Below are 17432 nucleotides of genomic sequence, written 5' to 3' on the forward strand. Positions count from 1 at the left end.
AACTCAAAACCCGTCTTTGCTCCTTTAAAAACTATTTGAATCTGTTTATCTGTACTTGTTTGATCTCATTACATGTTGCTTTGTCCTGCTATGGACTTGTTGAACCACTTTGGCCTGAACTAACCTGCAAGAAGTCGTTAAACGAGTAAAGTTTCAGGGTTTCTGCAGCAGATCTGTGCCGTGGGGATCTCATTGCTCCCTGTGAGAATTCTTCCTGCTTATGTTGAATATAGAAAACATCTCCACAGTATGACCTCACTGTATAAACAGAGTCCTTGTTCTCAGACTGAGAAGGACCTGTCTGTACTGTCAGCTTCACTAACATTGCTGGTATTTCATTGAGTTGTGTGAACTGGGTCATGACGTCAGACAACAGGTGCATAAAATCAAAGCTGCTGCCTCTAAAGTCTGTCATTTGCATGTTTCTTGAGCTGAACGCTGCAACTTAATGCTTGAAATCGGGCATTATTCTACCATCAGAACAGAGCATGTCATCTTTGGGTGTCAGCTAGCGAGCTACCTTTCTGCTACCTTCTAATCCTCTTTTCCATGGAAGAATGTTCTTTTACCACCTTGGAGAACAGCACTGGAAGAATTTGGACTGTTTTTAACTCTCAGTGGTACCCTGATGCTTGTTTGAAATTAAAGGAGCATGTAGATCCAGAAATGGCTAATAATGCCAGACGTAACAAGCAGCTAAAATCCAAGCTCCTGTTTGTAGTTCTGTGCTGGATGCGGTAATTTAAGTGCTGAAACTGGGCCCGAATCTTACCCACTGACTCCAGTGGCATGTAGGCTTGTTGGCAGGACACAGGGTCATTGCAGGTATCTCCTCCCTTCTTGTGCAGGTGGAATGAATCAAAGAACGAATTTCACACATTAGCTGTGTGATCAGAGATGAACGTGTGAGGGAAAAATCAAACATCTCTGCCTGTCTTTGTTTGACACACTGGGGGAAAATAGATTGTGGGGCAACGGTTTAAGAAGCAATGCTCGACATGATCGAAAACACGATACAACAGCTCCAGTTAAACAGCACTAAAGATTTGGTAACAGCTGTATTTATTATGCAGAAGCTTTCAAATGATTTTAAGTCCGACTGCATCAAAGAGAGCTGTCAAACAAAAACGAGATTAAAAGGAGAAATGAATCAACAGCATGCTTTGAAAATTGCCTTTGAGAACCTGATACTGGCTGAGGCTAATTGAGTTGTTTGTTGATGAGACTTGAGAGAAAGCCTGAGGCTTCCTTTCACCCTGCTGGCTTTGCTGCTTTACATCCAGCCAACTGCATGGAGGGGATTTCCTCTCCACTTTTTCCCCATTTGCGACGTGAAGGTGTCAGCTTCCCTTTGGAGGCAAGACCCTACACGTAAAACCTCCACTGCCCCAAAACTAAAAGGCAGAACCGCAGCCAAACTCTCTTTCACCCCTGACGAGTCAAAACATCCCCCCAGGTCACTGTGAGGTTAGGCAGGTCAAGCAAAGTAACAACAGAGCAGAGGAGCAAAATACATAAATCAGCACCCAGGAGACAGAGACGAGACAGAGAGGCAGAAAGATCAGGAAATGACAGTGTGAGGCTGGAGGTGTGATTTTCGCTGCAGTCACATCCGGAGAGGCAGTTTTCCTGTTAGCATTCAGGAGGCAGAGCTGGAGGTGACGAGAGAGCACCGTTTCTGCTGCAGGCGGTGACCCGAACGGCAGCAGGGAGGGGGGCGGCCGAGGTCAAGAGGGAGCTTACCTCGAACATAAAGGTTAGCTGGAGCCGAATAACGAGTCCCGGCGCTGTTGACAGCCACACACTCATATTTGCCCTGGTCCGACTCCTCGCTGTTTTCAATCTGAAGCGCTCCTGGGGAGGGAGGTTAAAATGTCACAGTTAAGATCTGCACCACACACACGTGGAGACACACAGACACACTGTTAGCCTGATCGTCCAAACGGAAAGCTCCCCTTAACTTGGCTGAGCAGAAATCTGAATCCAAATCTATACAACTAACTAACAAGTTTTCTTCAAGTCGTATCATTTGATCTTATTATTTATGACAACTTTAACAATTAGCTGTTATTGTGCTGACTCAGGCTTTCCAGCATTTTCTCATTCCAGGGTTTCAAATACTGACATTTGTCAAGATATGCACAGCTATGGTAGCCGTTCTGCGACACATCAGGTTTATGACAACACGTCTTTCACTCCCAACTTGTATGAAGTCTTTGCAGGGCTTCATATTTAAACCATAAGATAACCTCTTGGTTTCTGCAGGCTACATTTTACTGAAGATGAATATTGGATGTTCTATCTGCACAATTAACCACAAAAGCAAACCACATTATTTATCAGATAAATTCATTAAAAATAGATACTTTAAAATCTACAGTTTTCCATGTCAGCAAAGCAAAACATGAACATGTAACAAACAAACTGTAGTCCCCCCATATGAGGGGTATGTTGGGGAAAAGTAGTTCTAAGTACAAGAAACGTTTTTTAGTAAAGTTTTGTAAAGTTGTTTTTGTAAATTTATGAAAATGACTGTTATTCTTGAACCTCTCATTCTTCTTTGATGGCTTTGAAAGACAAGAACTCCTTCAGTGTATCTTTGCAACATCAGACAGAAAAGCAGCATTCCACACCCTGGGATAGAAATGCACTGGCACAGCTGTCGCTGTCAACAGTATAGCTAAAATGTCTTGTAGAGACACAACCATGTAAATGTGATTCTTTTTTAAAGGGAGCCTGTTCTGATGTTCCTTATTTTCTGTCACAGATGTGCTGTTCCAAACTTGGATGTTAAACATCCAAGTTTGGAACAAAAACGTTTTTTTTCTGAATGAGAATAAACTGAGCGGCCAATTTAAGATCAAAAAAGGAATATTGTGAGATCTGAATCACGCAAAGCAACATTAGCTGAGCTCTACAATACAAACCTGGACCTGGAAATGAACAGAACAGATTCCATTTAATGAAACTGCTTTTGTTCAAATGGATGGGAATTGAAGACATTTGTTTGAAAGTCTAAATAGGCGATGTGCTGCTAAACACAATCGGCCATGAAATGTAATTTCCTGTTTTTCTGGCAACACCATTTCAAAATTGACTGCTGCACTACAGGATTCCCAAGAAGCAATCTGAGCTGTTTATTCTGACTGTCAGTCAAAACACTTTCAAATTGTTGAACAGAAACAAGTGAAACAGAAGACTTTGGCCTAATTGCTGAAAGTGTCCCAGGGATTCAACAGCTTGTCATTTTCAGATGTTAAAATGTTAATGCATGAAACCCCCGACTGTTCAAAGCCTTCAGTAACTAAACTAACCTCCACCGATCACTGCTATATAAACACACAATACATACCTGACATGGTGATCTACATCCAATCACACCAAAAAGCTTCTTTTGCAATTTCATAGCATTTAGAAACATGTAAAATGAGCTGTCATTGCTGAGGTTAGCTTTGAGAAAGAAGCAACATGTGTTTAGTAATAATGTGGTTTTATGTGCTGACCGTGACATACATCATGCAGTGTAGCAGCGCACAGTAAAAACTATGAGAAATAAAAATGTACATATTTCAGAATACAATCCTGAAATGCAACATGGGATGGGTGTGTGAAGCCGGTTTAAGAAAAGAAAACATGTGTGTGGCAGCATCCCGGGTGGATCTGGTGCAGACAGTGAGCCCAGAGATGGAGGAGGAACAACCTTCATCTGGGATGCAAGGACACTGTGCAGCGATGAATGTCCTCAAACAATCTCCCACTCTCTCTCGTTCTCTCCATCACACACACACACACACACACACGCACACACACACACGCACACACACACACACACGCACACGCACACGCGCACACGCACACACACACACACACACACACGCACACACACACACACACGCACACGCACACGCGCACACGCACACACACACACACACACACACGCACACACACACACACGCACACACACACACGCACACACGCACACACACACGCACACACACACACACACACACAGACACACAGACACACACACACACACACACACACACGCACACACACACGCACACACACACAGTACATGTACACATCAGAAATCCTTGGGTCAAAATACTGATTAAGAGCTCTACTTTCTAAAGTTTCTCCCAAAGAGTGTCCAGGCGACTGAGGAGCGATACGTCACGTTGCTGAAGATTGAATCATTCTCTATTTCCATTTTAGCGATGACTGTTTGTCTCATTGGACATTCTGCACCTCCTGAAGGAAGCAGCATTTCAGGAGAAAGTGCGTCACTCTCTCCTGAGCTGATGGATGTTTGCTTTGGCCTCTTGGCACCAAAAAGGCTGACGGGTGCGGCAGGAGAGGGTGTCTTGTCACACATAGAAACGTCTGAAGCCCTGAACAGAATGTTGTTCTCTACCAGAACTTCCTTTACCTTCACACCTCGAGCCGTGTATGACTGCGTATGTAGCATGTATGAGTGGGAACCATGTAAGAGCGAAATGTTCTAGGAACGGGCCGATCCAATCTGAAGCTTATCTGATTTATTACATTTCAAGGCAGATTCACCGCATGACTGCAAAGATTGTACCAGTCGGCTGGGGTAAAGAGATGGTTAAAGCGATGCTACCAACTGACCATTCGGTCTGCTTTACCACCCTGATTTGTGGCCATGAGTGGTGGGTAGTCACCGAAGGAAGAGCAGATGAAGAAAACGGCGTCTTTCTGTTTGTCAGAGAGAGGGTGAAGACCTCCGAGTACAGCACTGCTCTTACACATCGAAAGGGCTCGCTAAGATTTGGGCATCTGAGTACAATACCTCCTGGATGAGATCCAGCCTGGTAATCAGTGTGAGCACAGACTCACTCCAGTGGGGAGAAATCATTAGAAAATTCATTTTCACAAATTGTTGTGCTTTCATGCTGACAGAATGAAAAAGAGACACAGAACTTTAAACAGCTCCTTTTGAGACACTTCGCGTCCAATTCTTCATTTATTTTGGAGGGTAAATAATAATTGTTAGGCACTCTTTAAAATATGAGTCTAGATTTTAGTGAGTCCTCTGCACGCCGCTGTCCTTCCTTCCACACCATGAAAATGGAGTAAAACAGCTGTTTGATAGAAAGCAGCTGCAGTTTGTCTTCAGTGCTGCATTCTCATTCTGAAGGTGCACTCTTCCTTCTTGCATGTGTATAGTAAGTAGCAGCAAAATACAAACGATTGCATATTATATCAAAAAGGCATTATTTTGCATTTGATAAAAAAAATGTCCAACTCTGTTTTATACAACCTGCAAACTCAACACTGTTCAGCTGCGAGACTTCAACCAAAATAAGTACTCATGAAGCTCCGCAGACAGGCATTATTTACCCTGGTTTTCTGAATTGGAAAACTTTTTACCCGCCTCTTTCAAGACCATACACACCTGTGCACGGTTATGTGCTGAAGGCAAAGAAAGTGTTGGAACAGGCAAAAGGACAGAGGGCTGGAAATGGGGACACACCGAGGTGGAGAGAAGGATGAAGGCGATGAAGGAGAAAGGGAGGATGAGTAGATTTTTTCTGTAGCCAGCATTCTTACCTCTTATTGGTGTACCACCTGTGAGGTAATTTGAATGCAAATAAGATTAAAGATAAGCATTAGTATAAAGAGCAGAAGTGAAGCAGAAAGACAAGAAGGCAGGAGAGCAAACAGGTAAGAGGAAGCTAGGCTCTCCCTACTCAAAAAACATCATCTCTGTAAATAGTTCTGATATTATTCAGCGCTGAACAAGTTCAAGTGTTGGCACAGAGGGAGAAATAAACTGAATGTTTATTTTCAACCAAAACCAATTTCATAAATGACAACTGTGGAAAATGTTTTCTGAGTGAAAACCATTTTCTTCACTAGACACGTGATTTATTTTCCCCACGAGATCTGGAAAGCACAAACAGTTTCAGTAATGCATCTTCACACAGCTCCGACTGGCAGACTGTCATTTGTGCATCTACTTATTTACTGTAACACGGTACTTATTTGAGTTGCACACCTGGCTACTTGCGCCACAGAGCTGGCTTCCTGTTGTGATCATAAAGCTACTCATCATAAAACCCCACACCTGCTTTTTCCCTGAAAGCACCAAGCTGTCAAACACTTGACCCTCATTCACCAACAACAGGCCTGCTTCGCGGTGCTTTTTCATGTTCTCCTGCAGAACACAGCCTGCTCTCCCTCTGATGCAATGCACAGAAACCGTCATGCGTCCTGAAATGTGCTCTTACGTTGCTGCCTCAGTGGCTGAGAACTGTACTAGCTTCATAATTAGCACAGTGCATTAGCATACTACAGATGTATTTTTGTAGCACTTGTCACTTTATTTGGGTCATCTAAATGCTCATCAATGTTTTGTCTGTGCAGCGTTCATGATCTGAGGTTTGTTTCTCCCAGTATGGATGCTTCTGACATTAGTTTCTACACATTAAATGTTGTGTTTTAAACAGTCAAGGCAGATATAATGACAAGAGACAAAGATTAAGATCGTCTTCTTTTATAAAGAAATGTTGTTAATTAAAGGGAGACATGGTGGTGAAAATGTAGATTTTTTGTACTTTCCTCTCTGCCTTTAACTTTGAGACAGTTTTGCTTCCCTCACAGGTGAATGAAAATTTTACTTTATTTTGCCGCTATGACCTGATAGCAGATGCTTCTCTGCATGGCTTTTGCATATTCTACCTGTACCTGCATATGTGTCCTCCAGGTATCCTGGCTAACTACCACAGTACAAAGACATCCTGTTGTGTTAATTAGTGATTCCAAAATAAGTGTCTATGGATAAGAGGCAGTGCTTAAAGTGTATATGTGAATATATAAGATGAATGTGGCTTGTAGGGTTTCAGGGGTCAGCCCGTCCATTTCCATTCTCAAAGTGCCTTTTTCCTCCCACTTGAAGTCGCCAATCAACACTTTTGTTTCCTTCTGTTTTCTGGAAGTTTTAACAGAGGCATTTTTTCAGAGGCTGATCCATGGAGCAATTTATTCATAAAATTAGATTTGTTTCTTGCTTTTAGAGATTTCCAAAATTCCCTTCCAAAAGCAGAAATTGGCTCAGTGGTTTCATCCTCAAATCTGTTTTCATCCTGTTCTTCTTTAGTGTCTCCCCTTTAGCTCAGTTTAGATAGTATTTTCATACAATAGCTAATAAAAGATAATAACGTACACTTAAACAAATGTATTAATTATCACAAATGCATGGCTGTAAATAAGTGTGTCACTGTCTGATAACATAAAGCTTGATAACTAACAGCTCTACACTTCTAATGACTGCTTAGGCCAGTTTCAGCAGTTTTAATGTGAAGGTTCAATCAATAATTCCTCGCTTAAAGTTTGGTTGCCGATGACTAATTATTCCACTTTCTGGCTATAATTCAACCCTGAAGAGTTCTGAGTTATTTTGGTTTCACCAGGTTGTATCAGTCCTCTTTATTTCAGGAGAGATTAAGTATTTCTATTTTTAAGAAGCACACAAACCCTCCTGGTTAAATACAAACGATGCGCTCCTTTCACTCTGTGGTGTAATAGTTGAGTCTGTAAAATGAAACCAGTACATAATCTGTATTCTTTCTAGTGGCCAAACACAAAATGACCCTACTGCTCATTAGATCCATGACCTCACTAAACACTTCTTTCGTATTTAAAAGAAAAAGTTTGCAAAACGCTATGTTTCAATCGGCAAGTCACTTTCTCAGAACAGCAGAAATGATCACTCGTGTCTAAAGCCAAGATGGTACCAAAACTGCAGTGTCCATCTTTTATATACAGCCTATGATTATACGTATAATAGCCTCTGGAGCTGTCTGATAGTCAACATCGTTATTGCATCACAGACATATAAGAAGGCTACGAGCACACTAAACTGTTTGAGAAATGCACACATGAATCTGCAAAGAGTGGACTTTCCACTTTGTTAAAACCATCTTTAATTCTAAATAATAACATGAAAGATTCTGGCCTGCAGAGAGCAAATGAAGCAGACAGCTGCCAACAGTTCCTCTTTTAATGGAGATAATTGATTTTAATAAGCTGCAGTTAAGCAAACTGTTATTGTAGGTGAATGAAATTTCGGGTCAACAGCTACATGAACCTCATCTTCACCCCTTGAAGCCGGTTAAGACGCTGTTAAGGAGAGTTCAGTTACAATTACAGCTTGTTGTTATTCAAACACAACACTCAAATTCCTATTTACATAATGTTAATTGTTCAGCCTGCTGCTGTTCATTCTGTAATTTACTGGTGTAAGTAAAAGGAACCATTTGAGCATATTAGGTCATATGCAACAAACGGACGAGAGAGAGGGATGGTTACTATGCAGATTCTCCTGATCTGGATAATAAACCAAGCCGCTTTGACAGGAAAACAAAGTGTCAGATACAGGTGGTGAAGAGGAGCCCTGGAAGCTGTGTGGCCCCGTGAGCTGATGAAGGAGACATCAGCAGCTTCCAGAAAGCGGGGCTGGACATTACCGAGACCTGCCATGACTTCCCTCTCACAGCTGCCTGACAGCTGGATGGATCCCACTGCAGCAGGAAGTCTGTTATGACAGATTCAGGGCAGCATTGTGAAAAATAATACGGTTTTATTATATTTTCACAATGTTTGGATTGGAAGGATTATTTTGTTTCCGAAGTAGAGTCCACCAAGAGTGAGTGCAGTTCTATCTTCATATATCAGCTGAGAACATCAGAGTCCTTGTATGAAACTGTGTAAAGTAAAAACCTCCAGCTTTGTTTCAGTTTCCTTTTCCAAGCAGAATGAAGCAAAAACATATCATCTGACTGGCTGTTAGAGGGGCTGACATTGATGTTATCTATCGGTTTCAATGCGGAGCAATGATGCTGCTTTCAGACTACACAACATTTTTATCTGTTGAGGTGGTCGCTGACTCAGATCAGGCGATTACAGAGTCATAAAATCTGGAGACAAATCAGACTACATCTTGCTCCTGAGGCTGGCTAGACAAGCAGATACTACTGTGTTGCTGTGTTCACAGCTCCATCCAGCTGCACTGACATGATCCTTACTCTTTATAGGTCTTTAAACTAAGGTGGTGCTGTCTTGTTGATGCCTAATTACTCAAAGTCACAGAATTGAAGGAATCACAGTGGAAGACAGAAAATAATTCTCCCCTCCCTGGAGAACACCTACTGCTATGCACAGTGCTCACTGTCACTCTCAACATGAAGTTTCACCTCTTGTTGGAAAGATTTTGAAGAGGACAGTCTTTAGTGTTTTCAATGTTTTCAGAAATCACTCACTTTAAAACTTCTCTGTTCTTTGCACCACAAGGACAATTTATTGGACGTTTGGTGTGAACAGAAGATGGCGCTGGGATGGGAAAGGTTCTGAGAAAGGTGGGCACTTTGGGGTGTCACTGCTGTCTCTGGGGGTTAACCAAAAACAAACAACTGCACACTGAATTATTGCGTCTTCACTGAATTTGGATGAATTACAAGATTATCAGGTGTTTGATCTTATTTGTCTTCTTGTTGAACCTCACAGACTGAGGCTGGAATAGTTGGAAATATTCAGAAGAATGATTTTCTGTGTACTGTAAGCTCGATCCGAAGAAAAAAAAAGTCAGATAATCTTTGCTTGGATTTCTTTTGGTTTCAAATCTGTATCTTCACCATTTTAAACTTCAGTTCTACATGACTGAAATACCAGTTTAAGAACATCTGGCAGCAAAAATAACTGAAGTGGGATCTCCAGATTTCATGAGCAGGATCACACCTCAAACCCTTCCTGTAAGACGTCTATAAACCAGCCCGCCTGCCTGTATCAAGCTCAGTCCCCACTGAGGTGTTACGTAAGCAGCAGCCGCTCCCTGAGAGTGTTGCTTCTCATTTATAGAACAACATTATCAGTAATAAGTAGGAAGGTTGTGGTCCTTGCTAGTGAAGTCTCACCTACAAATTAAAGTTGATTTCTTTCTGATTTCCAAAACGACTCGACGGCTCGACTGCAGAGGGACTCCATGTGACAGTGGGGCTCTATGAACCAAATTAAAACAAACTGCCGTGCTGTTCAGTTAATAATATATGGCATTTTTGTCCCTACCTGAGGCCCTGACTGTGACTTGGGAAAATCCTGGGGGTGAACTTCAGTGCCAGCGATGTCCCAGAGCATGTCTCTCAGCCTTTCGTCTCCAGCCTGTATTGAGATGCAAGCAGCCTCAAGAGGGGCCCCGGGCCCGCTGAGATGCAAAATCGGCTTTTTAGCACTGCTGCAAAGCTGGGAGGGATGTTTGAACCTGAAGAGCCGATCCAACGATGCGTAGGTGCTTACGAGTTTTGGCAAGACTCAAACATTTCTATTTTCTCTCGGAAAGTGAGCAGAAAGGGCAGCTGATAGGTTGCGCAGGGCTCGGTTACTCAGCCATCCAGCTCTGCTGTGAGCCGCTCAGCCCGGATTGGTGGAATGAGATGCACTATCTGCTTCTTTGGATGCTGGCAGCCTCCTCACAGAGCTGCTTTACAGGGCTGCCTGTGCTTTAACATTCATCACCGTCTGTGGGGTCTTAAGCACTCTTGGCACGCCAATAATCCTGCACAGGTGCTGCTCAGGTAATTACTGAATCTATGAGGTTCTGTTCAAAGTAGGAAACATTAGCCTCCATCATTTGCTTAATGTGTACTTTACTCTTAGCAACTTCAGTTGTTGCTTACCACTTCACCTTAAGTGTTGTTATTTTTTATGTCATTTTTGTGATCAGTCGTCTGTGCTATGGTCACGAGTCTATAAATGCATGTAAACACAAACCAAATCCCATTAAGAGACTTATTACTGTATATCCAGTAAAACAGAAACTGTGTTCAACACTAACAGTATGACACTGACAGGCCTGGGTGCTAATATCTGAAGGAATTGTTAAATGGCTCAGAGAAGTCCCAGGCTCGGAGAGGTCCACTACTCAGCCAGACTTTCTTTGCTTATACTCGCTCAACCAAACCTAAAACCCCAGTTAGAGATAACTGGTTTTACAGCAGCGTTCATCAACTTTTGCTGCTGCTTCAGTTTCACTCTTCCTCTGTAAAAATGGAGCAACTGAATGTTGCCTTCTTCAGGCTTGTTCCTCTGAGACTATGTCAGTATCTCAAAGTCTGCATCATGTTCCAGCTCCGACGGGGCTGCTGGAACTGATTGCATCTACTCGAGACAATACTTGCAATTGAAGCGTCACAGCAGAAGGCCTGAGAAGCAGTTTTCCCCTCTGCGTCACTTAAAATAGGGCTGGAATATCCATTATTTTATTTATTTTTTTAAAGATTATATATATATGAAGCTGCACAGAGCACAGAGTAAACATATTTGTATTTATCTGTAACTTTATTAACTCCATATGAATTCATATGTTGCACTTAAGAGTACAAAAAAAATCTGGTGCGTTTCACGTCTGCATAGCCGATACAAGTTAGTACGATGCTCTAACCAGATGAAGGGAGAGCCGTGATACTGACAACTCTGACACTCCTTAGTACATCCCTCTTGTTGGTGAAAACATAAATGGACTCTCATTCAATACATATAAATATTGTATTGCACAGACAGTGCAGTGTTATTATGATATGTGGATTCTCCTCAAACTCTCACGATTGCACCTTTTCAACAGGTTTTCTACTAATTAAAAATGAATGATTAACGCCTGAAGAATCCTGTGCCTCTCATTGCTTAACAGAAATCTGTGTGTGAACCGACTGAGATGATTGCTTTACCTGATCGCAGCTGCTTAATGCGCCCATTGCTGCTACTAATATCCACAGGCAGGAAATCTTTGAACCAGTAGATCTCTGGATCGGGGTTTCCGCTGGCTGCACACAGCATTGTAGCCGTACGCGTTCTTTCCACAACCTTCAGCTGGGGGCCCATGTCTATGGTGGGGAAGCCGTGTGGTATCTGGTCCTCTGTAAGACAGACAAACACACATCAGCACTCCTGGACACGATACAGACGAGTCTCAGCCTGGCTCTGTCAGATTTTCTCTGCTCATTCCACAAACCTTCAGGTTGTAAGGTTTCCCCCCGTGAAATTCAAACACAGTGAAATCCAGCTCTAATGTAAGTATGGCGGGGCCACTGCATGACTAATCCTACCACAGAATTCCTCGTCATGGATCTGTGTGAACGAGAGCGAGGGCGATGCAATTTCACTGCCGGTAAAATGCATTGTGACGGAAAAAGGCTCCTACCAAGCACACATAATCTGACACGCTCGATGCAGTCAGATCACAATCCTGCCAAATTACAGACCAAATGTAATAAAATCACAGGCTGAAAATCCCATTCCACACCTCTGTCCGTGCCTCCGAGGAAGGACAGTTTTACACACCTACTTGAGCTTTTCTCATACAATAAACCGCAATTATTTAGATTTCTAATCTGTAATCTTTCCTTAAAAACAGCATTGCAGAGATGTTTCAACATAAAAACGATTTCATGGGTAAATAACAGAAAATAAGGTTCTGGAAGTTTGCTTGAACCTTCAGCTACAAAACTATCAAACCCTGAAGGATTTTTTTCTGATTTCAGTATCAGGCATTGCACATCTTTCACCCCACAAGAGTGCAGGGCATGCTGATAGAAGTTGCTGTTGCTGAGTGGAAGAAACAAACAATGTATACTCCATCCTTCCATATAGCAAGAAGCAGTATACATACACAAATCAATTAGGAAACCATTACTTCAATTACCTTCTTGTTGTAACAAAAATATGCAAACAGCATGAACAAATTCATCAAAGCTCTACAAACAGGAGAGTTTTGATATACATTGATATGAAACAATATACAAAACAGACATTACCTCCAGCTAAAAGAAGTTTCTTTAGCTGATAATTACATCAGCGAGCCGATAGAAACTGCAAAAAGCTGGAATCATTTCAACACAGCAGGTTAACAAGCACCGACTCTGGTACAGCTCTTTTCATTATTCTTCAACAGTTCAGCATGAAGCAAAGTACAGAGCAGCTAGTGAGAGGTGGCACTACATACGAGGCCTGAAGGGTCATTACGATTTGTCAGCCACTTAAGACAAACTTAAAACTTTTCTTTGTCATTTAGATTGCCTCAGTTAGTTCACAAATAAAAACCACTGCACACATTTAACATCTAATTTAACATTAGTATAATTTCCTTGGTGCCTGTCAGCATATAACATTTTACATTTTGGCTGTTCTCCACAGAGGTTCGGATGGTTTCTGTGATCAGCAATCCAAGATAACTTCTCAATAACATCCTCAAGTTTCACTACATGTTTTCATTCAATTCAAAGTCACACAGAAGAGATTCAAATAAAAGCACAAGTCAAAAGTTAAAAGTTCAGGTCAATGCAAGATTATAAATGACCAAATGTATAAAGTTGAATCAGTTTACATCACGTTCCTGCTGTGAGCCTCTGCAGTATACATTATACTCACTTACTGCTACATTATCTAATTGAAACTATATACCCACAATATGTTTGTCTATTTTTTGTCAGTACTTTAGAAAATCTTAAATATTTGATATAAACCTGAAAGTTACATTGATGTATTGTGCACTACATCAATCAACTTAAAATATGGTTGTCACTGATATTGTTTGTACTGTTCTAGTTTTTATTTTTTAAAAAGTCCCTTTAATTTTTGACATGATAACAAGTAGTGAGTATTTTCCTTAGTATTGAGCTTGAAACCCTTGTAGCATGACAAGCCTACTACCCTGAGAAGACCCTGTGTCACACTCTAAAAGACCATGATGCAGATTTTTCAAACATTTTAGCTCACACTTTGACGAGCTCACTGTGCCATGACAGCCTAAAATAAAGAGCTTAGAATGAGTTGTGAGGAGGGAAGGAAAGATACTGCGGTGACACGTATAAAATGAAAACCCCAGGGAACGAAAGAGAGGTGACAGCCAAGATGCCTCAAAGCTGCTGGAAGATTTTCAACATCAACAAACAGCTTCTCTGCTCCACACAGAAAGCAAATGAGACCAGGCATTTGTCATGGTTTCTGCTGGCAACAGGGGGGAGCAAAACATGGAGCCCATGCAAAAGGGACCAAAAACTGCAATTCCATTAGTGGCCACTTGGGGCTGGCTCCAAAGTGAGTCAATCCTAGATGGTTACCGTGTCTTTTCGGGCTATAAGGTTCAGTATTAGTACGACTTTTGTAAGCTACGAAGCCGCACCGCTTGATGGATTGTCTGAGCATTATGGCTGCCGTACTCAGGAGCCTTGCGGAGTAATCTGGGTCCTAAACGCCGTCACTTTCAGGTCCCAAAGTCAAACGAACACTGCAGCATCACTGAGAGTTAAAACCTAAATTCTTTCATCTTTAATAAAATCATCAGCGTTGCTGCTTTACCAGGTGTAACAATTAAGTTTAACATCCAGGAATCCATGAAAAAATAATTTATTACATTTAACGGAGTTAGAAGTTAGCAGGAAGTTAGCTCGCTAGCTTCCACCTAAACATGATATAGCATGTTCTGACTGAGAGATTTCTGAATAAATTCAAACGTACAGCTCTGCTATCACTTCCAACATAAATGAAGACAGAAAACTAAACAGCAGTGACGTTTGTAGGGTTACTGAAGTTTGGCTAGCTGGTATATAATGATGTGCTACGTGATCGGTAGAAACACAGCTATGTTAGCATAGCATAAACATAGTGAAGCTGAAGGATGAAGCTAACTTTCTTCCACTGGATAAAAGTTAACGTGAGGGTTCCTGATGGTTAGAGACAAATGCAATCGTATGGCAGGATGCTGTAAACGGACCAAACTTCAATCAGGAGAACAACTGAGATAATCCATCCACAATACGAGGTTAGTCATTAATATACTGCAACAACATGGGAATAGAGCAGCTGCCAGAGGATTCAGCATTAATGAATCAATGGTACAGAAGAGAAGGAAGCAAGAAGGAGCTGAGTAAAGTTTGACTTATCTGACTGTTTTGTTTTGCTTAATGCGCCTTATGTATAAAAAATATGGTAAATGTCCAGCTTTACAGTAGAAAAAGACATGGTTACAATCTGGTCCAAGTCAAAACTGTAGGAAATTTCATCTTTACAATCTTTATAACTTACTTTTCAGATTATATTAAGAACTACAGTTATGTATTTTTAGGGTTCTGGCTGCCAGTCACCTGCTAGGCTTCACTTCAGACAGTTCATTGAAGTAGACCTCTCAATTTTGGTGCCTCATGCAGGATTTTTCAGTGAACAATAATATGATAATAAACATGATCACTAACAGACTTTCCAAAATATCTGCTACACTTCTTGTAGTGTCTATGTATTCATAGTATTTTACTTAAATTATTGTGCAATACACTCATAAATGCATTCGCTGCTAACTACACAGTTTACTACACACTTTATGATATAAGCATAACTACAGCCCCCAGGGCTCCCTCCCCCCTTTTTTTTATGTTTTTGCACCTTCCCTTAATATCCAACAGTAACAGATTCTCAGAACCTACCAGGAAGTCCCACTGCCTTTTATTTTCTTAAAGCTCTGCCCTTTGCTCCAGTCTCTATTTAAAAGAATCAAACAGCTCCCGCTGCTCACAAATGGTGACAATAAGCTTGTCCTCCATTTCTGGCTGGTACAAGGTGGTCTCAGGAGAATCCAGCTCATAGTACCATGTAAATTCTTTGCTGAGGTTAAGATATTTTCAACTCGAGCGGATGCATATCGGCCACTATTTGCATCGATTAGTGGCAACTCTCCTACAGATTTAATGTGAACACAACAGTAGAAGGTTATTCGCAGTTTCCCCAGGAAGCTGAGAGAGTTTGGAAAGGCTTTGTATTTATTTATCAGACAGCTGAAATATGCAGCCTGAAACCGAGTAACCACTACAGCATCCTGTCTCAGATTATTTTGTTCCCGCTAATGACTACAGAGAACTGAATCTTTGACATTTTCCATGACAATAGAGCAAAGCTGGTTATGGATTTTGCACTCCTCCCAAGACACCTGATATTCATGCATGTGCTCTGCGAGTGCAGTAAAAGAGGCACAAAGTTGAGAGGAGAAAATGACTGTGTTTTTAAGCTCTACAGCTCAATCTGCTGTGACTCAGAGAGAAATATTTTGTATTAAAGTTTGTTAGAATAGGATAGGATAGAATTGTTATTGCATTACTGAAACACAAGAGGAGACTGCATTGTGCTCCAGCTGACTGGCTGTCAGTCAAAGACTGTTTACATACAGCCTACTGTAAAGAAATGTGTCATCTGACCACTGCTGTCAATCACTCTGGCTTGCTCCTTCTTTACATCAGCTCTTTGGCAGGAAGAAGAGTAACCCAACACTTTACAAAAACACAAATGCACGAAAAACCATAATCACACAAAACTATGATTTTTTTTAATTTAAATTGCCAAAATACCAGCGTTATAAAAAATATCACATTGAGGTGGGCGTCAGTCACTGAAACAGTTTTCCTAATATGACAGTCCATCACTTCGCTAAGCTTAACAGCTTCACACCCTGCACCTCTGACAGCCTCTAATGTTGAGCTGAGCTCAGGCTCTTAGCTGAACGTTAAAGTAATTCGCTTTCACTTCATTCAGCTGAGGAAGTGGATTTTCTTCACCCTCAAATGGAAATACTTTGCCCTAAAAGGTGTCTTAAATGAAATCCATGGAGGTTTTGTCAAGAAGGAAAACTGCATCATTATTAGGTGAACAGTATTTTCAATTTACACCGAACTGAGTCAACAGTGAAGTGAATAGATGAAAAGGTGAGTCCCAAAGCTTTTCTGACAACTAAGGCAGGAAATCATCAGCAAGCCTCGATCTCATCAGGAGATATTATCGCTAATCAGTAGTTGTCTATATGTAACACACAGAAAAATCAAAAAAGCAATGACGGGGGATATTAGCATCGTTAACCATAGACTGTATTTAAGTGATGGATGTAGCCTCATTTGTTTCCTGTTTTTAAAGCCTTGAACTGAATGTTTGAACCACAACAATCTCACCTGATTTGAAACCGAGTGAACAGAAGTGCAGTAGGCACCCTAGGGCAGAGCGTCATGGTCTATTTTACTCTGGATTTAGAAAATAAGCAGCATGTTGCATACAATAAAACTCAAAACAAGCAATTGAGCCCATCGTCCACCAGGCTGTGTGTCTTTAAGGAAAATATGATAGTGCTGCAACTGACAGAGATGTCTAATGCAACTGACAACAAGGAACACACAGTGGGGCTGTTTTTAAAAAGTCCATACAGGATATGGCAGATTATTAATGTAGAACTGGAGTGACATGATACAGGGATCACCTGCCCATGGCTAACTATAAACCTGCTTCAGGTTCTTGTGTGATTCCACAAAGTTCATTGCTAGTACAGTACAGTATTGTACAGTTAGCCTGCAGCTCTGCAGAGTTGCACAGGTAATTAACGCCAAGCT

General features: G+C 41.4%; 1 protein-coding gene across 1 annotated transcript in view; it reads right to left on the reverse strand.

Annotated features, from left to right (window-relative positions):
* ptprfa (protein tyrosine phosphatase receptor type Fa) overlaps positions 1-17432 on the reverse strand; it is a 270063-nt gene that overhangs the window by 138218 nt on the left and 114413 nt on the right. Inside the window, exons 5-6 of the mRNA XM_085373280.1 lie at positions 11742-11930; positions 1744-1854 (exon numbers count right to left, since the gene is read on the reverse strand). Coding sequence (XP_085229406.1) covers positions 1744-1854; positions 11742-11930 — 300 coding nt within the window. The remainder of the gene's footprint in view (positions 1-1743; positions 1855-11741; positions 11931-17432) is intronic.

This window comes from Diplotaxodon limnothrissa, linkage group LG15 (genome assembly GCF_057381915.1).
Source record: "Diplotaxodon limnothrissa isolate DT_005_m linkage group LG15, D_limnothrissa_male_GT1.1, whole genome shotgun sequence".
NCBI classification, from domain to species: Eukaryota; Metazoa; Chordata; class Actinopteri; order Cichliformes; family Cichlidae; genus Diplotaxodon; species Diplotaxodon limnothrissa.